Source organism: Ascaphus truei, chromosome 4, assembly GCF_040206685.1.
Source record: "Ascaphus truei isolate aAscTru1 chromosome 4, aAscTru1.hap1, whole genome shotgun sequence".
Lineage (NCBI taxonomy): Eukaryota > Metazoa > Chordata > Amphibia > Anura > Ascaphidae > Ascaphus > Ascaphus truei.
This window is the reverse complement of record NC_134486.1, coordinates 258,426,224-258,449,491: the sequence shown is the minus strand read 5'-3', so window position 1 is coordinate 258,449,491 and position 23,268 is coordinate 258,426,224. Positions and strand designations below refer to the sequence as shown.

Here is a 23,268-nt window from a genome sequence, read left to right as displayed (position 1 = left end):
AGCTTCAAGAGCGGAAAACTCAAAGGGCTGTTTTTAAACGCTCTGCAACTGCTGCCATACAGTCTGCCTACAATAAGACGAGCACCCGACACGAGGGAAATCTCATGACCGCGCACGTAGCAAAAAGACTATACTTAGAAAACGTCCTCCTCGAGCGATTGAGGAGTGCTGATCTCAAGCACCTTCGGGAGGAGACACAAATAAACTGGAGAAAGGGCTCCAATCCCAGCAGGACTGAGGGTTCTCTTCCTCCATCCACTCTCATTCAAGTCACAGAGATATCTAGAATGAGAGTGGAAGGATGGCTTTGGCCGTGGTAAGCCCGAGCTTCCCACAAACAGCAGAGGTATGTAACAGGGGAGTTATCCCTGTTCAGGAAATGTGCCTCTAATCCAGCAGTGTGGTGGTTAACTGCTGGTAGTCAATTAACCAATACCACCTGGCTGATTAGGTTTCCTAGAAAAGCCTGCCCTTGAAACAGGAAGGGAGATTGTTCCTGAGTATAGAAAAACAGGACTTCCGTCCAAAAAGGTGCAACAGATATATGAACAGGTATATTATATAACAGGTCCCATATGTCACGGATACATATTCTTTGCTTGAATTATTAGTGAGGACAAACTGCTTCTTGAGGATATATATCCTAGTCAACCTTATAGACTGTTCATGAGTATGTGACTGCCTATATGGCTTCCAATAGTGGGATTTATAGGGTATTAGGGGAACATAGCGTCATTGGCTGAAAGTGCCCTGTTCTCCTACCACACTAAGGTAAGTCACAGAACAGAGATGGTGACAATATACGAGAGCAGTAGGTATATCAAAGTCCACTCACTTTTTTGATTGTAGAGTAGTGTAGATCAGCAGGGGATCCATGCAGGTGTGCCTCCAACTTGATTGCAAAACAGGAAGGAAAAAAGCCTCTAGAGAGGAATGTGGAGCACAGCACAAGGACGGACAGCAGGACCAGCATATCAAAGGTTAACTAATTTATTGGTATAGGGGGGGACACCATAAAACCGGACAATCACACTCTGAAGCATTTCGGGTTATGCACGGAGACCAACTGCCTAGCGTGCACGAGAACTCCCGCGACTCGCCGATGGTGACGTCAGCGGCAGGTGTCTCTTCTCCGGCGTCGGGCGGCTACGGTGGCTGAACAGGCACACACAACACTAAGCTCCCCTTCCTCAGGGAACCCGCTCGACGCCGGAGAAGAGACACCTGCGCTGACGTCACCATCGGCGAGTCGCGGGGGTTCTCGTGCATGCTAGGCAGTTGGTCTCCGTGCATAACGGGTTGGGTACAGGTTGCGGACGGCATTCGTGACTTGTTTAGCTACCTCATACACATTGTAAGTGTGGGTAGTTTGTTGCTTTTATTTTCCATTAAAAGTGTAGTTACATATTACACTAGGCTGTGTCCTTTTCCCTTTATCATTGGGTGTCGCTGCCATCGGTGTGCCCCGTGAGCCCTGATTACAATCTGAAGGGGAACCATCTCGTCAGACCACGTGGGGTCCGTGGAAGATCGAGGTGAAGATGTGGCACAAGTACAGATTCTATCCCCTGTCTGAGCAAGATTTGCTTCTTAACAATTTCGGAGATATTCTACAGGGACACCCCCACTTATCTAAGACATTCTTGGTTACTCCATCACCCCATCCGGATTTTGTCTCATATCTAAGGACCGACATTTGGACTACGGTATTTTGGACACCATTTATTCACTAGCGCCGGGGAACGCATATTTTGTATTTGGTTTATATTGTCACAGCTGGGGCAATTTTGGTTCAGGCTGTGGGGAAAGCATTGCCAGAGTAGTTGTTATTGCAATATGGGGCCCATGTTATGCAGTGTTTGAGAGGGAACTATATCCACTGGGCGGTGGGTTCATGGAGCTCTTCCTCAGCTGGGTTATGGATAATTTGGGAATGAGCCATAGTGGCAGGGGGGGGGGTACCTGGCTGGGTGGAGGGGGCCTTGGTTGTGTGCTGTTGGCCTGGTAGCATGGATGGGCACTATTGCAGGGTTAATTTACCGTTAAACTTTATCAGAAATATGGTTTTATTAAAGCTTTGGCAATTTAAACCTCTAGGTCTGTGTTCTGTGAGTTTATTATGACATATTGGTTTTGAATTAGGGTTGGTGTTTTGGGGAGAAAGGAGTGAGGAACCTTGAAGGTTTTGAGGTCAAGATATCAACAGTTTGTTCTGTGTTTGCACTTTTTAATATTGTGAGTCTATTATTTGTTTTGTCACTTTACCATTTTCAGTGTGTCATTATTTTTCTCTAGTCTGGGGCATTATTTGACCATACTGTAGCTCTGTTATTGCTGTTCAAAATTTTTAACTCTTCTCCTGCGTTAATCTTTTTAGCAGTCTATTTCACTTAAAACCCAGTATATTTAACAAATTATTGGTTAACACTGGTTTACACAGTAAGAGAAGACCAAGGCCATCTGGTCCGGCTGATGACACAGCATACTTTTGAGACTTTAAGGGCGAGATCCACAGAGCACCGTTATCAAGAATGTTAACAGCTGTAATTTTCCTGGAGGTTAACACATTTCCGCAAAGCGAATGAGAGACAGAGAGAGGAGATGTGTGTACAAAACTGAACTAACCTGAGTTACATGGGATATATGCTAATTTAAATCATTTAAATATACTTTGTGTAGCCATATTACCTTATAACCCAGATATCTCAGGTGTGGTCAGTTTTGTGCACATGTTTTAAAAAGGTGTGTTTGGGGTGGTATATATGTCACTTGGGACTTTACAAAAATACTATATTTTGCATTTCATTAGCACAACAGGAATACTGTCGTAAACTCAATGCCCTTTCCTGATGAAGATTTTATTCAACCTGTAGTTAATAAGCTTTGAAGATACATGTTAATGCTTAACGAGGCAATAACTTAAGTTAGGGCCTTGGTAAGTCAGTAATGGGCCTCTGTGGATCTGGGCCCAAGTTAAAAAGTACGCAGAAATAAAAGCGAAAAGCAGGAGTCATTTAGCCCATAAAGTGTAATAAAGGCATTAATTATAAAGCATTGCGTAGGATCTGCCTAATTGGAGTTCACCTTGGAACTGTGGTAAACACTTTTCATTTCTTGCATCAGAATGTAAGAAAAAGAATCTCTTTTATAAGGAATTGGAAGAAAAAAGGAAAAGGTCAGTCACAGTATTTGATGGAAAGCATCGAGGTTTAGTATGTGGGTTGGTATCAGGTTGGTACATGTATATTTGCAGGTATTAGTCACACCAAGAAAAAGTCAGAGAGAAAATTAGGATACTTTAAGGCCAACAGGATGTGAGTAATGTTCAGTTATATTCATGTACTGTACATTTCATAAATTATATACAAGAAATGATATGCTTGCAGAGTATACTATTTTTTGCTTTATAAATGACTTGGGGTCAGCCCATTAGAATACCTTTCAGGCACTGATATTCACAGCGTTACAATTTTTTCTTGATAATAATAATGTAGTCTAAAAATGATGTACACAAGTACAGTTTACAAACAAAAAATCCCAAATGTTTCGTGTCTGCGGCAAAGAAAAAGTAATGTAAAGTTATACAGTAGCTGTGATTTAAACAGGGTTTTCCATTTTAAAGCTGATGTCTTTTAAGACTGTGCCAATTAGTACGTACAAAATGCAAACAAACTGTTACATACAGTACAGTATATGAAGTCTTCTGCCATACTATAAGTCTTGAATGATCTTAAAGGTGTCTTCCAGCAGAGTAGTAAATACGGCCTTTAATCATTAAATTAATTGTAATATTAGTCACAGATGATATTTAAACTATAGTACCATTTAGTTTTACTGCTGTTTGAAGTAGGCCTTGGCAGTGGAATACTGTAATTGTTTGAATAAAAAACCTATATGTAGTATAGAATGTACTGTAGGAAAACAATGCTTATTTTTAGATTGTGAGCTTCTCGGGTGAGGGATCCTATTGTCTATTTATGTCTTAAGCTGTATATTTTTAATGTGTTATTCTTGTCCTTCCACTGTACTGTGGAATATGTTGAAGCCATAGAAATAAAAGATAATAATAAATATATATTTCCACGGCACACGCCTGGGAAAGGGCACGTTTTGCTGGTGTAATTCCTGAGATAGATGTTGCCCTACAGTGTGGAGTTCCTGTCTCCTGAATAAATAACCTTGGAACTTCCTTTCACACCGTAGTACACATATTACATTTGCAGCAAGGAAAATACGGCATCCACGGTTTCCTCCCTGCACTGGATGTTAGTGTGTTCATTTCATTTCACTCTGCTTGTAGAAATAATGGCTACGTATGGCAAGATAGCACAGTATGATGTTAGGTACAGTATACTAAGAGACCCTCCCAGTACTTTCTTACTAATTACATTGTTCATCCTTTGCAGAGAAAAGACATATGCTCCCATCAGAAGTACATAGTGACATCTCAGAAACCCACTGAAAGACCGTTTCATGACAGTCAATATGGTTGCTGCCCATCCCAACCCAAGGCCTACTGGTTTAAATGTAATAGTTGTTTCTGTGCCCCAGGCATGTCAGTAGGGGCTTTTTGCTGAACTATGCACTGTGCTTTTGGTACCATTTAAGAAGTTATGCCACGGCACAATCTGGTCTCAGACATTAATGATGTGAGAATCCAGAGACGCCTTTTGGCAAAATCCAACTTGAACTTTAATATAGCTCTTAAAATAGCACAGGGTAAGCAAGTTGTAGCCCTGCTTGTTTCTGATTTACAAAATAGTATAAATTAAAGCCACATACAACCAGCTGCAGAATGCATACACCAGCTTTCAAAACATTTCCTAATAACAAAATAATACACTGGTGAACATGGTTTTTACCTTAATGTGTCACAGCAATACTTTATATTGGTGGCAAGAGATGGCATCTCAGATGAAAGATTTAGGAGTGATTGTAGGTAGTAGGTTTAGCAATAGTGCCCAATGTCAGGCAGTAGCTGCCAAGGCAAACAACATCTTATCTTACATTAAATGGAGTATGGATGGAAGGGAAGAAAGCATAATTATGCCACTGTATAAAGCATTAGTAAGATCACACCTTGAATATGGAGTACAATGTTGTGTATTATTCCATAGAAAAAGACATTATGGAACTAGACAAAGTACAGAGAAGGGCCACCATATTAATAAAGGGGTGGAAAATCTGATTTATGAGAAGAGGCTGGCTAAATTTGATTTGATTCCATTAGTAAAGAGGGGATATGATAACATTATGGAAAAATATTCTGCGACAATCCAAGAAGTTTTCAAAAGAACTATTCATCCCAAGGTCAGTACAAAATACATGGGGTCACCATTGGAGGAAAGGAGATTTCACCAGCAACAAAGGAAATGCTTCTTTACAGTAAGGGCAGTTAAAATGTGGAATTTATTACCGATGGAGACTGGCATGGCAGATACAATACATATCTTAAAAATAAGTTGGACATCATTTTTTTTTTTTTTTTTTTTTTATAACTTGTATTTTATTGTGAACAAATGCATGGTATACAGAGTGAACATTATATGCATACAAAATATAAAATAGCACATGTAATGTGGGCCTTGAATCACGTATATTAGAATCGCACAACTTTTCGAGCCCTACTCGGTCGTGTGAGTGCAGGTGAACAAATAATAATAAAATAATAAAAAAAAAAAAGGGGAAGGATTGGGGGGGTAGAAGGGGAAGGGGAGGAGGTAAGGGTGGTTGGTAGGGAAGGATATATCGAAGCTAACTTTTCTTGAACATAAATGGCATATGGGTTGTAAAGCTATAACTAGGGCTCTATTCAGCTTTAAGTAATTGATCCCATTGTGTGTGTGGGGGTAATTATTTTACTTTCCCGAAGGAGAACGCATCTCTTACTATCAAAGCCAAATTGTGTCACGTTCTACCCCGGGGATGTCTGTCTGTGCTAACCAAGGGGTCCAGACTTTTAGAAAGTTATCGCCAGTATCATTAACTAAACTTGTTAATTTTTCCATCTGGCAGATAAACCAAATACGATTCCGAATCTTTGGGATAATTGGGATATCGGGGCGTTTCCATAGTGCTGCAATCTCACACCGTGTGGCTATTGCAAAATGAGCAATTCATTTGTTATGTGACTTTGATAAATCCTTTAAAGGTCTGTTTAAGAGAAACAGCCAAGGATCAGGGGGAATAGAGAGGTCAAAAATCCTCTGGATCCAATTTCTGATTTTTTCCCAAATTTGGGTTATCAACGGGCAAGACCACAGCATATGTAACAGATCAGCTGTTCCTCCACATTGTTTGGGGCACAATGGGGAGGACCCTGGTACGAATTTCGATAATTTTAGTGGGGTGAGGTACCATCTCATAAGAACTTTATATGCGTTCTCCTTCAGTGTGGTGCATATGGAACTTTTGGCAGTGGCTAAAAATATGGAGTCCCAATCCTCATCCTCTAGGGATTCCCCTAAATCTATCTCCCATTGGTTCTGGAATGAAGGTGTTTGCTGTTTAGATGTAGCAGATTCGACTACCTCTCCATAGATCGTAGATATAAGTCCCTTAGTGTCGGTTTCTGCCCGGCAGAGCTTTTCGAATTTCGTCAGGGGAGGGTACGGGGCAAATTTGTTATAGAATGCTCTAATCTGGAGGTATTTATAGAATTCTGAGTGGGGCAAGTCTTTTTCTAATCTGATATGGTCGAATGTTTTAATTTTCAGATTATATCCTTCCATATCCTTGATTCTATTGTATCCTTTTAGTTTCCAGATTGAACTATTTGTACCAATTAGGCCAGGTGCAAAACTTGGGTTGTTCCAAATGGGGGACATCAGAGAACAGCCTGATGTGAGTGAGTTTTTTATGTTTGTTACTTCCCAAACCGATATGGAGTTGGTCATTGAGGTGAGCGGTAGGGCAGCGGTTTTCCTCGCTTTTTTAGGTAGCCAAATCAGGTTGCTAAGCTCTAATGGAGAGCAAGCAGAACTTTCCAATTCCACCCATCTTTTCAATTTAGGGTCAGAATGCCATTGTATAATTTGACTTAATTGAGCCGCTTTGTAATATGATAACAGGCAGGGTACCGCTAAGCCACCTGCTAAGGTAGGTCTTTTCATATTTAGTTTATTAACTCTCGGTTTTTTTCCTCCCCAGATAAAGTTAGATATTGCAGACTGAAGTGAGAGTATATCCTTCAGTTTGAGTGGCACAGGCAATGTCTGGAAGAGGTATAGGATACGAGGAAGTAGATTCATTTTAACGCTATGTATCCTACCTATCCAAGAAATCTTCTTGGAAGACCATCTGATAAGGTCTTGTTTTAATGTCCAAATCAGGTTGGGATAGTTTGCATTATAGATGCTTTTTGCATCTTTGGTGATGTGGATCCCTAGGTATTTTATAGATTTCTTTTGCCAATTAAATTTAAAATTTAGTTTCAGTAGTTTCTCCGTATGTCTAGGGAGATTGATATTCAAAGCTTCGGATTTGGATTGGTTTATTTTGAACCCAGAGACCTTAGAAAATTTGTCTAGTAGGTCAAATAGGTTAGGTAGTGAAGTGAGGGGTTTTGAAATGATTAGTAGGATATCATCTGTGTACAGGGCCGCTTTATGTGATTGGGAATAAGCGTTTAACCCTGAGATGTCCGAATTATCTCTAATGCGTGCCGCCAGGGGTTCTATACATAGGGCAAACAGGAGGGGAGATAATGGGCATCCCTGTCTTGTGCCACTTTGAATTTGGAATGAGAGTGAGGGGAAGCCCTGATGTATAACCCTGGCGGTTGGGCCTGAGTACAGCGACATAATCGCTCCACTCAACCGATCCCCGAAGCCAAATGCTGCTAGCGTCTCTTGAAGATATGGCCAGTCTATCCTATCAAAAGCTTTTTCTGCGTCCAGACTTAATAACATGGTTTGAGCATTATTTTTGTTTGCCAATTCTAGCAGATCAATAAATCGTCGAGTGTTATCCGCTGCCTGCCTCCCTTTGATGAAGCCGACCTGATCTGGATGTATTAGTCTGGGTAGGATTAGACTTAATCTGTTGGCCAACAATTTAGCATATATCTTTATATCGGTATTGATTAAGGAAATTGGCCTGTAGCTTTTACAATTCAGCGGATCCTTGCCAGGTTTATGTATTAATGATATAGACGCCCGCAGCATATCTCCAGGAATTGGTGCTCCTGCTAATATAGCGTTGAACATGTGGAGCAGCCGAGGGGCAAGTAAGATAGAGAACTTCTTATAATATAGCCCCGAGAAACCATCTGGTCCTGGCGCTTTTGATGGTTTAAGTTCTTTAATGGCCCGTGACACTTCTTCTAATGTGAAGTCGGCGCCCAGAGCCTTTCTGTCCTGCTCTGTCAATCTCTCCAGTTTTGAGCTAGCTAAGAAATCTCTCAATGCTTTGCTCGTATTGTTATTATGTGCCACTTTCTTTCCGTCATATAAGGAACCATAAAATGAACCGAATTCTTCTACTATCTTTTTGGGATTGGCTGTTTGTATGCCCGATTTTAAGCGTATAGCTTGGATGTTAAACTTAGATTGCCTATCTTTTTGCGCTCGAGCTAGCATCGTATCCGGCCTGTTAGCTTTTTCGTAAAACTTCCTCTTGGACCAACTTAGGGAATTATCTGCCCTGGAAGTCAATAACATATTCAATTCTATATTTGTATCTTTTAGATCCCTTGTTGTTTGTGGATCAGGGTTGGTTTTGTGGTTTGAGAGAAGAGAGTGTAGTTTGGTTTGGAGCGTTTTGATTTTGGAATCTCTTTCTCGTTTTCTCTTAGCTGATTAATATGCCCCTTAAGGTTGCTTTATGAGCCTCCCAAAGAATCATATGGGATTCCACAGAGCCTGTGTTTATCTCAAAAAATTGAGCTATTTCTCGGTCTATAGTATCACAAATTTCAGGTATCTTAAGAATAGATTCGTTAAGTTTCCAGTTTGCACCTGGTCGATTGGCCCGGATATTGTTGCACCTTAGCTCTATTGGTGCATGGTCGGACCATGAAATATCATGGATCTCTGAATGAGTGACCATAGGAACCAGATGGCACGAGACAAAGAGGTAATCAATTCTACTATATGAGGTGTGTGGGTGGGAATAAAAAGTATAATCTCTGGTAGATGGGTGTAGCTCTCTCCATATATCCACTAACTGGGTATCTTTTAGGCCTTTGTGAAGGGCGAATTGCGCCTTTTTATTGTCAGAGACTCCTCCTCCTGATCTATCTAATGCCGAATGCATTGTAATATTACAATCTCCTGCTACTATGATGCATCCTTTAGCTACTGAGTTTAGTATTTTGAAAAACTTTTCAAAGAAAATTGCATCTTGTATGCAGGGGGCGTATAGTGAGGCCAATGTGATAGGCTGTTCATGGATCGTTCCAATTAAAATAATAAAGCGGCCTTCAGCGTCTTTTTTAATTGTCTGGGCGATAAATGGGACTCTGTTACTGAACAGGATGGCTACTCCTCTTTTTTTGGCTGAGGCTGAGGCGGTGAAATATTGGGAGAAGCCCTTATCTAAGAATTTAGGTGGATTTTTGTTACTGAAGTGTGTCTCCTGTAGGAGCAACACATCCGCCTGTTTTCTCTTATAGTCCGTAAAAGCTAATTTTCTTTTGATTGGACTATTAAAGCCATTTACATTGTGAGATATTAATGTTAACGCCATATGTTGTAGTAAAAGAGGTAACTAGTGTAACGACTCATATACTCACTTTTAGCTATATCACCGGTGAATCTATCTGTTGTGCTTGTAGTTCTCATGCCATATAGACCAGTCTGCAGGGCTCCGAATGTCCTTAGGAGGGGAGGGAAGGGGAAAGAGAGGGGATAGGGAGACAGAACAAGGGAAGAAACAAGAGGGATACCACAGGGAAGGGAAAAAAAAGTAAAAAGTGAACAAAAAACAAGGGCATACCACGGGAGCCCCCGAGGATAGCCCCTGCGCCCAGAAGGTAGGTCTTTTGGTTCCACCAAATGGGTGGGCCAAACTCCTGTATTGGAGACTGACCTCTCTGGGTCTTGTGGTCGGTCCTCAACAAAAAGGAACACATGCGCGACGCCGGGGATACTCCCCCCGGCACAATTTCCATATATTTATTATCTTGTTAGTTGCGACAGATAAAACTGGGTGTTATAGATGCCAAATAGAAATAGAAACCTTAAATTAAACAGGAACCATAGAACAGAGAATCGTTACAGCTGTAACTTTAGCCGTATGTAATAACAACTTTTGTGACACTTAATAGACTGACCTAAATAACTTCTAAGAACTGCCTGACAAGTGGGACAGGGAAGACATATGATATGATATGACAAACAAGACATATGATCTACAAGACAAATAAGGCATATGAGACAGATATACAGGGTATACAACATAGGTAGGGTGTTAACGTTTCTGTGATTTAGATAAACGTGTCTAAATCCCTTACTATGTACAGAGAATTAAGTATATTAGCTGTGAAACTGATCATCTAAAGTTTATATGAGACATAACAAAGTTACTTATCCCTTGAGTAATGTTTGGGATGTAATAACTATATAAATATTACACATAAAACTGAAAGCCTCCAAATCCTAATAATATATCAGCTTAACCATCTGTCTTTTAACTAAACCTTCACTAACGTAGATATATTGATGGTAGGATTAGAACTGCTGCTAATACTGGTAGAGGAAAATAGGAGATAATAGTATACAGTATATATAGCCTCTATATACATATACATATATGCCGTCTTCATCATGTAGTGCATAGTACAAAGCATATTAGTACGACGTATAGTATATGTAGTCCCTATGGTACTTAATATATAGTATATACTGTGTATGATATATAGAACATAGTGCATAGCTTACAGTATAGGACAGTATATATAAAGCGCATAATACGCAATGCAATATATATTTCAGTATATCACATATATATCAACCATTGCACTATGAATGTAGTACATAGCATATAGTACACAGAGTACACATAGTATTCATATACTCCCGGATCCCATATGTATATCATATTATACAACCTTCACATATATATTACGACATATATACCGTATGTGTATATAATGCTCCCATAGTACACCTAAACACATGAACTTACATGTATACAGATGCCTACAGATGCTTTTAGGAACATATACATAACAGCACCTACATATATAGTATACAGCACCTTGGCCATAGTGTACAGTGTATGTATGTATTTATTAATTGTTTGCTGGTTTGTGAGATTTTATTTTTATTTTCGGAGGTGTAAGGTGAATGGGAACGGGTCAAGTATGGGACTAAAGGGATAATATGGGACACTAGATGGAACTAATTAAATGTTATTTATTGGGTCTTTTGCGAGTCTCCGGAGGTGCTGCATCTCAGGGTGTGCAGCCTCCTGTGATGTGTCACATCTGTGCCAGAGATATGCGCACTCCAGGAAGTAATCCAGATCTCGCGAGAGGGAGGTGCCCGGCGATGACGTCAGATCCCTCGCGCGGGAAAAAGCCATTCTGTTTCCCGCTTGGCTTGGAGAAGGATCGTGGGAAGATGGCTGCCATTCTGAAGTTGTGGACGGAGCTGCTCCGCGATCCCTTCCCTCTCCCTTGGTCTTGGTAGGTCGTCTTCGTACCAGATGGAGTGTGAGATGTGTGTTTAAGTCTTAGAAGATTTATGGTAGGTTTCAAATGGAACACAGCTGCCTGGGACGGACTCAGTCAGTGTCTGGAGTCACGGGTGCCTCTGCGCCATTCTTGGAACGGGTAGACCCAGCTTTGTACCCGGTGGGAGCGGGGCCATTCGAGTTGGTTGGCGGGGGGTGAGACGGACTTTGGGGAGATCTTGTAACGCCGATTTTTGCTAGGAAGCCCTCCTCGTCTTCTGGACTCCTCAGAGTATGTGCCACGCCATTTTTAATGGAAAGTAAGGCGCAAGGGAATAACCATCTGTATTTAATGTTATTATCTCTGAGTACTTTTGTGACGTGAGCCAGAGCCTTTCTTTTAATCAGGGTAGCAGGGGCAAGGTCCTGGTAGACCTGGAGTTTGACTCCTTCGAACTCCAGAGATCTTGCTTCTCTGGCAATCCTGCACACCTCTTCTTTGGTGCGATAGTGATGAAAACGGGCCACAATATCTCTGGGGGGATCGCCTTTTTGAGGCTTCCTGCGTAAAGCCCTGTGGTACCTGTCTAAACGTATTTCAGATTCTGGTTTATCAGGGAAGAGATTTTCTAGCCAGTTATTCGTGAAATCCTCTGGGTCCAGGACGCTTTCAGGGACCCCCCGCAGTCTAATATTACACCGTCTGTCACGGTTTTCTGCATCTTCCACTTTATCTTCTAGCAGTCTAATCCGATCATTTAGTGTGGTGACTTGATCTTGCGTTTGCGATATGGCAGCAGTTGTTTCTTCCGTGGTTGTTTCTAGGTGGCCGTTCGTTCACCCAGTGCATCTACATCCTTCTTGATGGCCCAAAGTTCTGTTTTAAAGAATTTTTGCATTTTGGAGCAAAACTCTTTTAAATCTTTGCGTCGGACCATCTCTTCATCTCTGTCCTCCTCAGCAGTTGGATCGATTTCGGGATCCATGTTATTAGACCGCGCGGGAGATTCCGGCTTATCCGGTGGGGTCACCCCCTTTCTCTTGAAGTATGTGGAGACCGGCTGGCTCCTGGTCCGCGCTGCTTTGCTGGATGCCATCTGTGGGTGTTTATGTTTATTATGCTGTGTGATATGCCGTGAAATATTAGTTTCTGCCGCTTTTATTTAAATTACAAGTGCCGGTGGGAGCGGAGCTCAAGAGTTAGTACTCCATTCTCCTCCACGTCGCGCATGCGCCCGACATCATTTTTTAAAGGAAAGGTATACAAAGTTTTTATCAAACAACTAAACATGGGAAGGATGCTGATCCAGGGAGAAATCTGATTGCCATTTTTTGGAGTCAGGAAGGAATTTATTTTTTCCCATTTATGAAACATAATTGAATAAAGTTTTCCTGTTTTTTTTTTTTGGTTTGACTTCCTCTGGATCAATATACTATAAATACAAATATAGGATAAGCATCTGGTGCTTAAATTTAACATAGGTTGAACTTGATGGATATGTTTTTTTTCAACCTCATCGACAAAGTAACTAAGTAATGTCACTTGAACAGTTACTTGTGGAACATTCACAGTTGGTGATTGAAGGACTTGGGACACTGAAATGTGTTAAGGGCAAATTGATGTACTGTACTGTAGATACAGATGTCAAGCCATGTTTCTTCAAACCACACCCAGTGCCTATGCAATGTGCCATTAAGTGGTTCAGGAACTAGAATGCCTGGAGGCAGCTGCCATAATAAAACCTGTTCAATTTTCTGACAGTGTTAAAAAAAAACATTGTCTTAAAAAAATATGTTAATGTAAAAGAAAAGGAGTAATCAGGAAAAAGCAACTTGGGATGCCCCTAAATCATGGGGACTAACTGCAACTTGGAAAAAAACAGAGAGGGTGCTTAAGGCAAAAAATTCTTAGCCAAAGAACAGCATAGTGAATCAAGGGAGCAAAGCACACCAGAATAAACTGAAAATAGAATTAATGCAAAAGGTAATTTTAATGACTAAAATAGTCAAAAATATCCAACGTTCCGGTGAGGAGCACCTTCATCAGTGATACCAGGAAGGTGCTTCTCACCGGAACATTGGATATTTTTGACTATTTTAGTCATTAAAATGACTTTTTTGCAGTAATTCTATTTTCAGTTTTTTCCCCTTGATTCGTTAAAAAAAGATGGTAATGTAAGGATATGTGGAGACTACAAAGTTACGATTAACAGAATGGCTAAGGTGAATGCCTACCCTTTCCCCAAAATTTAAGACTTTTACTCTATACTGTCTGGGGGGGAAATGTTCACAAAGATTGGCTTAAGGATTGCTTACAAGTTGAGTTGGATGAATTATCATGAAATTATTTACTATTAACACCCAGTAGGCGTATTCCATTATAATCACCTGCTATTTGGAGTCTCTGCTGCATCTGGTATTTTTTGGAAGGGCTGTGGATGCCTGTTTTCAGGGCCTATTCTGATATTCTGATAACTGGAAGCACTGATGTAGAACACTTGGGAAACCTGGAACAGGTGTTGCTAATATTAACAGATATAGGGATTTTCCTAAAGACAGATAAGTGTGCCTTCCAATCTCCTGAAGGGTTTTTATCTTTGACAAGACTGAGGCATCTGATATACATGTTTAAAAAAAAGTTTCACACAATAATAGAGGCACCAACACCCAAAGCAGTGCCAGAGTTGAAGTCTGCAAAGTTACATGACAGCAGAGAAGAATTCTTCAGAAGTCATCATGCCATTTTCAATGACGATTTATGTCGGGTGCACTCAGCAAGTTACATTTACCTGACAAACTGGTAACAGTTCCTCAGCCAGCTGAAACTACAGTATATTCTTGGTTAATTTGCCTATATCACCAGAGGACACCATCCATATACAGTACAGGAATGGACTAAGAAGGATGTCCTGTTACCCAGGCTCAAGAGACTAGTGACCAATGTCTGGGTGGTAAAAGCAAGTGAAGAACTTCAGCCTTATTACACACAAATTGAAACTTTAAGTGTCTAAGATGAATGTTTGCTATGGGGATCTCAAAAAATGGTACCACCTAACTGTAAACCATAAATACTAGGACTGTTACATGAAGCACATCCAGGACTGGTTCTCATGAAGAGTTTTGCACAATTATGTGTTGCGGCAAAATATAGACCAGGAGATATCTCAGCTGGTTTGCCATTGTGACAGCTCAGCATGCAACCCCAAATCACCTTTACATCCATGGGAGTGTCCCCAATGACCCTGAACTAGAGACCATATGGATTATACTGTTCCATTTATGGGATACAGCATATGATCTTAGTCATAGTCAATGCCTGTTCTAAGTGGATTGTGGTACATCCGACGGTATAATTCACAGGAAAATCCCCATTGGTAAACTCTGGATTAATATTTCCTGTTTTGGTGTACCTGGGATACAGATGTTGTCCACATTAGCACTGCCATTATCATGTAAAGTCGCACAGTTTGTTTGCATTACTACGCAATGTAACTTTTGTCTTCCTTTGTTTTAATGGAGTTGCAAGAAAATCTATCATGTGATAGTGGGAGCGATTTAAAATGTGCTACATCTGCAGTGGTAACAGACAAGGGAACACAGTTTACAGGAGAACACATCTTGGTAACATACACTCTGATGAAAAATACAAAAAGATACTATGGTGGGTTAAACAATTGGTATCAGAAAAGTTTAGAGGTTATTGCTTTCAACAATGTGGCCCCACTGATGAAAAAGCCAAAGTGGAAGAGAGGGAAGCAAAAAGAAAAGCCATACCATGATTCTCATGCTAAAATACAGGGGGGCTGAGTGCCCATGACAGGGCCAAAGACGCCAGGGATCTGACCAGATCAATGGGGATACAGGAGCAGGCCCAGGCACACAGCATAGGAAGGTTCAGCAGGACTCAGAGCCAGTGGCACAAGCAGTCTCCTAGGGATAGGGCCCCGTGCAGGCCATATGAGGAGCGGGCCACAAGTAGGCATCAGGAGGCCAGGGCCACAAACAGGCCCCTGAAGGACAAGGCCCCAAACAGGAGGTAGGTAGACAAGGGTCGCAATAGCACACAGGAAGATATATCCTCCACTAGGGCCCAGAGGGGGCCATACTGGATATACAAGTGAAGTATCCAGAAGCAGGTCTAGGCTAGACATGCCTTTTGCAGGTTGTCGACTAATGTCAATGGGAAGGGTATTTGCAGGCGACTAGCAGGAGCAATGACAAGGCTCAAATGTGGTCACCATATTAGGAGGGTATCGAAGGACATGAAGGGAGACATGTGAGTGTAGGAAGAGTTCCTGGTTAAGTAAAATGGCAAAATATTGGTACAGTTGGGGGAGGTTTTTAGCCATGACATGAAACTCTACCAACGTGAAAGGTTCAGTGGGCTTTGAAACAGTTTTTGGAAAAAAGCGGTGTGCAGACCACTTGCTGAGAGATTAGCTGGAGTCCAGCTTAATAAGGAACCTGACATTAAAGATGTTGCCCTTAGGACTGGTAGTTGAACTGTGGGGAGAGAAGTTAAGGGATAGGAAAGTTCTATTGCGTTCAGACAATTTAAAGATGGTAGAAGCTGTGAACAGATTGTTCGCCAGTTTGCTACCGGTGGTATGGCTATTAAGGCATCTGGTGCTCAATTGTCTGGAGAATAATATCTGGTTCAGAGCATGCCATATGTCAGTAGTGGAAAACATTATTGCAGATGCTTTGTCAAGAAAATGTTTTTTTGTTTGTTTCGGCAGTTGGTCCCAAGATCCGATTCGGAATCATTGTTTTGCTCAGTTCGGCAGATATGGATGGTTGATGAAGGTCATGAAACAGTCAGTGGCACCAGCAGCCTGGGCAGCATACATAGGGGCATGGAGGGCCTGGCAGGATTTTGTGGCTGGGTCAGGAGAGATTGGGTCTGAACAGGATTGTTTTGGGCCAACAGTGTGTTTCCTTTTAGCCAAGTTCAGCAAACATGTGTCAGCCAGTTTGGTGACTGGTAAGTTCTATTTAGGTGGTAAAATGAGGAGGTATGTGACAGGTCCAAGAGGAGGCGCTCTTGGGTCAGGGAAAAGTGCAGTGGGCCTAAAGGTGTACTCCAAATTCAGACCCCCCGGTATTACAAACCATGAGTGCCCACTGGGTCATGTAGTGGCGGTGGGCATGGATCATGGTTCAGCTGGCAGGGCTACTTTATGACCAGGTGCAGGAATATTATGATTTGATTACTAAAAGGCTGTCGCCATTTATACCCAACTAAGGTGTCTATGTTTATGTGGGTGAGGTGAGGAACGGAATGGCGGAAGGTAAGGGTGTAAGGGTCATGTACAGTAGTGTGGAATGTGCTATGGGTAAGTGTAAGAGATGTGTGCAGAGGTATGCAAAATGGAGACCGTTTTTAGGGTGAAATTAATATAAGGCTTTATTGTCTGTTCCTTTAAATAACACAGCAAACAAAAATATATGTAGCCAGGTCTCCCGTAGGTGTCAGCACCCCCCTCACCTTGAGTGCGATCGCGGGTACTGCCGAGTCCCAGGGCGGCCCCGCGCCGATCGCAGGGGTGAGGGCGGTCAGGTCCCGGCTCAGGGGGTTGCCGGGGACGCGTGCGGCCGGTTGCCAAGGCCGCACGCGCGTCACGGGGATCCCAGCATTCTCGGAGCCGGGCGGATAGGGCGCCGCCATTGCCCCTTAGTTTGCGCATGCGCAGTGGTCGCGCATGCGCAGTACAGCCTCTAGAACCAGGGAGAAGTCGCGCGAGGGCAAGGCTAGGCCGGGAAAGATTGAGGCAGCCGCAGATAGCTTGCGCAGGCGCAGTACAGCCTAGGAAAAGCCCGCGAAGCTCTAGCCTACCAGGGAAGGCTCTGAGCAGGGACTACGAGTACCATGAGCCTCTGCGTGCCCCACGTGATGCCAGGGAGCCAATAGGGCTTAAGATGTCCCTGCAGATTGGATACATTTTCGCGCGCTTGCACCACGTTAGTCAGTTGGAGCAGGGGAGCGGTGAGGGAAGGAAGGGTGCAGGGAGCGAGTGCAGCTCCTGCACCCCTATAGGTACCCACACCCCAGGTAGGCCCCAACTCCCCACTAGGTTAGTGGGTAAGTGCTGAGGGAGGCCCAAGATAGGTATGCTGCCCTTAGTGTTAGAGTGCTGCCTTGTCAGAGTCACGGCTGTCAGTGCTGTGAGGTCTGACAGGCAGGCACCTTGTTGCGCAGCACGTTGGCTGCCAGCATCCAGTGAGCTACAGCTTGCTGCTGTTAGGTATTAGTGAGGCTGAGAGGACTGGGAAGAGTTAGGGAAGTGGGGCAGGTCATTAACCCCTGTAGGCCCCTAGGAGTTTTCCCCAAAGCCACCTAAGGATGCTGTGCTAAAGGGACGGCTTATAGTATAGTGTGTGCCACGTTGTTGTAGTGTTAGATAGAGACTCAGCGGACGCTGCGGTTCCTGCTGAGAGCTCGGATCCAAGTTGGGGTCCTCAGAGACTGTTTCCAGGTTGGGATCGCCCCTGGCGGTCCACGTGCAAGGAGTCCGGTTGGGGATCAGATGACGTCATCCTACGACTGACCCTTTGTGAAGTGTTGCTGACCCGAGCACCGGAGTGCTCGGCAGGTATCATACATTCATAAGTGCACCAACGGGCCCTTAGTGTAATTGTGACTGCGCAGTCACCCATTGACTCTCTCTGCAAGAGTGCGGGACATTGGGTGGGGTTCTTTGGACACTGGGTGGGATCACCTGGTGTTGGGGAAGCGTCCTGTGAGACGTCGCGGTTAGTGTCTCCTCGTGAGAGGGACACAGGTTATTATGAATGTGATGTGTTGTATTGCATGTTAGTAAAGTCCCTAGTTAATATACATGCTGTCTATGTGATTATTGTGTTTGTCCTGCGAGGAACCTCTCCCCCTCTGGTGGGAGCCATCGCAGGTAGAGGCGCTGCATCGTTGTAAGTGAGTACCCCTAGTATAATTGCCCCAGGTTCCCCGTGGCAGAAGCTCAGCCCTCCTGCGAGCCAACAGGTAATGCACCACACCTATGGTAACATTGTATGTTTTCTTGCACCCCACACTATATCTGCGATTGGGGGGGGGGAAACCCGTTACATATACATAAAACATCAAACACCTATCCCTGTGTAAGGGCTAACTCACTCCCCATTCCCTATCTGTAAGATTGGGGGGAAAAGCCCTTACTAGTATACCACCCCCAAAGTCTCAGCGGTACCTTAAAGCAGGTGGCCCTTCCGGTCAGGGGTGTCTTGGTGTGTTGGAGGGTCCAGCCTCTGGCAGGTTCCTGGGTCCTGTGTCCAAGAAAAGGTCCCCTTCTGTCTTGTTTTCAATGCCCAGTCCTTGGTGCGCTCAAGACCTATTTCCTCTTGTCAGCACCCTTGTGTACTGAGTTATGGTGCAGCACTTCTATTTTTTAGGACTTCGCTACTACAGTGCCTCTTTTGTATAAGACTTCTTGTCCTTTAGTACAGTATGTACTTAAGATATTCCAAGAATATAGAGAACACATCAAGTCTTTTTCTCATGTTTATTCTGTTCATAAAAATGGTACGATAGTTGAAAAGTATAAATAATGAAATGTCTCATTTTAACAATTATATGTGTGTGTGTGTGATTGTTATCTGTGTATATGTATATGTATATATAAATATATGTATATGTGTGTGTGTATATATATATATATATACATACAGTCATGTGAAAAAGAAAGTACACCCTCTTTGAATTCCATGGTTTTACATATCAGGACATAATAACAATCATCTGTTCCTTAGCAGGTCTTAAAATTAGGTAAATACAACCTCAGATGAACAACAAAACATGACATATTACACCGTGTCATGATTTATTTAACAAAAATAAAGCCAAAATGGAGAAGCCATGTGTGAAAAACTAAGTACACCTTATGATTCAATAGCTTGTAGAACCACCTTTAGCAGCAATAACTTGAAGTAAGCATTTTCTGTATGACTATCAGTCTCTCGCATCGTTGTGGAGGAATTTTGGCCCACTCTTCTTTACAACGTTGCTTCAGTTAATTGAGGTTTGCGGGCATTTGTTTATGCACAGCTGTCTTAAGGTCCTGCCACAGCATTTCAATCGGGTTGAGGTCTGGACTTTGACTGGGCCATCTCTACACCTTGATTCTTTTCTTTTTCAGCCATTCTGTGTAGATTTGCTGGTGTGCTTGGGATCATTGTCCTGTTGCATGACCCAATTTCGGCCAAGCTTTAGCTGTCGGACAGATGGCCTCACATTTGACTCTAGAATACTTTGGTATGCAGAGGAGTTCATGGTCGACTCAATGACTGCAAGATTCCAGGTCCTGTGGCTGCAAAACAAGCCCAAATCATCACCCCTCCACCACAGTGCTTAACAGTTGGTATGAGGTGTTTGTGCTGATATGCTGTGTTTGGTTTTCGCCAAACGTGGCGCTGTGCATTATGGCCAAATATCTCCACTTTGGTCTCGTCTGTCCAAAGGACATTGTTCCAGAAGTCTTGTGATTTGTTCAGATGCAACTTTGCAAACCTAAGCCGTGCTGCCATGTTCTTTTTAGAGAGAAAAGGCTTTTTCCTGGCAACCCTTCCAAACAAACCATACTTGTTCAGTCTTTTTCTAATTGTACTGTCATGAACTTTAACATTTAACATGCTAACTGAGGCCTGTAGAGTCTGAGATGTAAATCTTTTTTTTTTTTGCAATTTCTCTGAGCATTGCACGGTCTGACCTTGGGATGAGTTTGCTTGGACGTCCACTCCTGGGAAGATTGGCAACTGTCTTGAATGTTTTCCACTTTTGAATAATCTTTCTCACTGTAGAATGAGGGACTTTAAATTGTTTGGAAATGGCATTATAACCCTTCCCAGATTGATGGGGAGCAACAATTGCTTCTCTAAGATCATTGCTGATGTCTTTCCTCCTTGGATTGTGTTAACACACACCTGAATGCTCCAGACCAGCAAACTGCTAAAACTTCGGCTTTTATAGAGGTGGTCACACTTGCTGATGATCAATTAATCAAGGGCATTTGATTAGCAACACCTGTTTGCTACTTAGCATCTTAATTCCTATGGAAGCAGTAAGGGTGTACTTAGTTTTTCACACATAGTTCTCCATTTTGGCTTTATTTTTGTTAATTAAATCATAACACAGTGTAATTTGTCATGTGTTGTTGTTCATCTGAGGTTGTATTTACCTAATTTTAAGACCTGCTAAGGAACAGATGATTGTTATTATGTTTTGATATGCAAAACCATGGAATTCAAAGAGTGTGTTCTTTCTTTTTCACATGACTGTATATAAAAAACAAAATGCAGCCCTGTAACCCAAATGAAGGCTTGTTTCCAAATCCTTCAATCAAATGATACAGTGAAAAGTGAGGGGAGCGCAAGAACATACAAATATATGCAATTCAAATACAGATGAACATCTGATGGAAATCCCCTGGAATCCAGCCATACCTTGTTTGCTTTTAGTATATCTCTTATTTTGATACTTTCTCATATCACTTGCACTTTTCATTGACTTGATTTGCATATATTTGTATCTTTTTGTGCTCCCCTTCACTTTTCCCTGTAACATAGGAGAGGTGCCTGCTGCCAGTGGCTAGTGGTCCAATGGGACTTACTTTGAGTCACTAGCCAGCTCACAACTATTTGCTGCACCCCTCCCTATGATGACAGAGAAGAACAAAGCTATCTGCTTGAGAACGCTGAGAACGCAGAGCAGTGTGGCTAGTTCAGCGGTCTGTGCTCAGTTTGTCTGCGGTCTAGGCCTGAATCCCCAAACTGGAAATTTGATTTGGGTTGGCATCAAGGGAGGCCACTATGGATGCTGTGACCACATCAATTTTAACCACAAGCAGCAGGCACATGTGCAACATCAGGTTATGCTATGTGATTGTTACTACCCATATCTGCGAAGGCATGTCTAACATAGCCCTCTTTTACAGTATATGTTTTATTAAATAGAATTATATTTTGGAGCATGTGCTTTTATTCTTTGTTTTATAAATTAAATTCTGGATATGATGAATCCATTTTGAATCTGCTACAACTCAATTTGAAGGCCACAGCTCCAATTGGCAATTTCCTTAGTACAGTACTTCTATTGCACATTGGAACGTTTTGTGAGACTCCATTAATCTGGACACTTTAGTATTCACATTTTTGGTCTACACTTCAGTTCTTGGTGTGTGGATCATTCAATAAGTTTTGATTATTCACTAAGGATCGCACCAAAATGTTTTTTTTGTAAATATTTGAATGAGTTCATTTTTTTCACAGGACTATTTTACAGATGCAGACAGGGTTCTCCATCGAGACTCTCAGCAAAACTATAACCTTGAGTATGCCATGGAAAATGGCACTCACACTATTTTGAAATTCAGTAGAGATCTCCACACTTGTGATCCAAATGATAAAACTATAACGGTAAGTAAAATTTTATTTGAGCAAATAAAAACATAGTAATATATTTTAAAATGTACTGTAAGGTATTTTTATATTTGGCATGCTTGTTGAAGTTTTTTTATTTCCGTGACACTTCAAAATTGTTGTTAATTTGCAGGAAAGTACAGTCAGAGTAATTTGGGCCTATCACGCGGACGACTTTGGAAGCACTGGCCCCACCTACCATGGATCGAATCGTGGTCGGAAAAGCTTACGATTGCTAAACCCTGAGAAAACCAATCTTATATCTATAGACACTGCGTATTTTAACTTCACAAATCTGGCCGTAAGTTTAAACTTTTTTTCTGCTTCATTAAGGAATTTGGAAGGAGTACCAACTGATATGAGGTGTGGCTTTGTGGCTACTGTATATCATTAGACTTGTCCACGCACAGATGATGGAAGACGGGGACATGTGATATAGCACTTCAATACAAAAATGGTGGTCGTTACAAGGAATAGCCTCATAGCAGATTTAAGAGCTTATTCTGTATCCACCAAAATGGCCGATTGGAACATTTTCGGACGAAATTCCAATTTAAGTCGGTGGGGAATTCTGCCCCAAAATGGCCTGATTGTCAACTTTGGTGGATATTGAATAAACCCTTTAGTCAACATGGAGATAGTACAGGAATTCATAAGTACAGTAGCTGAGAATTGGAATACATAAAAAGAAGGTGCAAACAGAGAATAATAGCCAGAGATAAAATATGGTTTGATGACTGGCAAAATTTGTAAATGAAATAGTCCTTTCTCTTACTGTTGCGTATCCACCCTAGAACAGTGGTTTAGGGTAAATACCATTTTCTATCCTTTGCTTCAGTTTACCTACTGTATACAGAATTTGGTATTTCCTATGTAAAAATGTATTTATTTACAAACTTGTGAAAAAAAGACTTTTTTTAACATCTGTACACTGTTTAAACATGTGTGATACAGTACTTAAGAGATTGAATCCTACAGAGTTTTCCATGTGAAGAGGCTTTAGAGGTTAGAACTCATGCCATTTTACCTATAGTATTATGCTGTTATTATGCCCATATACTGTATTTAAAGAGGTGCTGGACTTCAGGAATCCTATTGGTTGTTTAAGATATTAATGGTGTTAAGAGCATAAAAGACGACAAGGTTTCAGCACCTCGACCTGCAATCCCAAAGGCCAAGAATATACAGTATGCATCCTTTAGAACATGATTGCAAGTTGAAAAT

At 41.9% G+C, this 23,268-nt stretch overlaps 1 protein-coding gene across 3 annotated transcripts in view; it reads left to right on the top strand.

Annotated features, from left to right (window-relative positions):
• The window catches only part of MOXD1 (monooxygenase DBH like 1), a 119,928-nt gene that overhangs the window by 14,002 nt on the left and 82,658 nt on the right, over nucleotides 1-23,268 (top strand). For all 3 annotated transcript variants that reach the window (XR_012801091.1, XM_075597338.1, XM_075597337.1), the window contains exons 2-3: nucleotides 21,895-22,041; nucleotides 22,178-22,345. Coding sequence is in view for 2 of the 3 variants with exons in the window: in XM_075597338.1 (XP_075453453.1) it covers nucleotides 21,895-22,041; nucleotides 22,178-22,345 (315 nt within the window). In the remaining variant the exon portion in view is untranslated. The remainder of the gene's footprint in view (nucleotides 1-21,894; nucleotides 22,042-22,177; nucleotides 22,346-23,268) is intronic.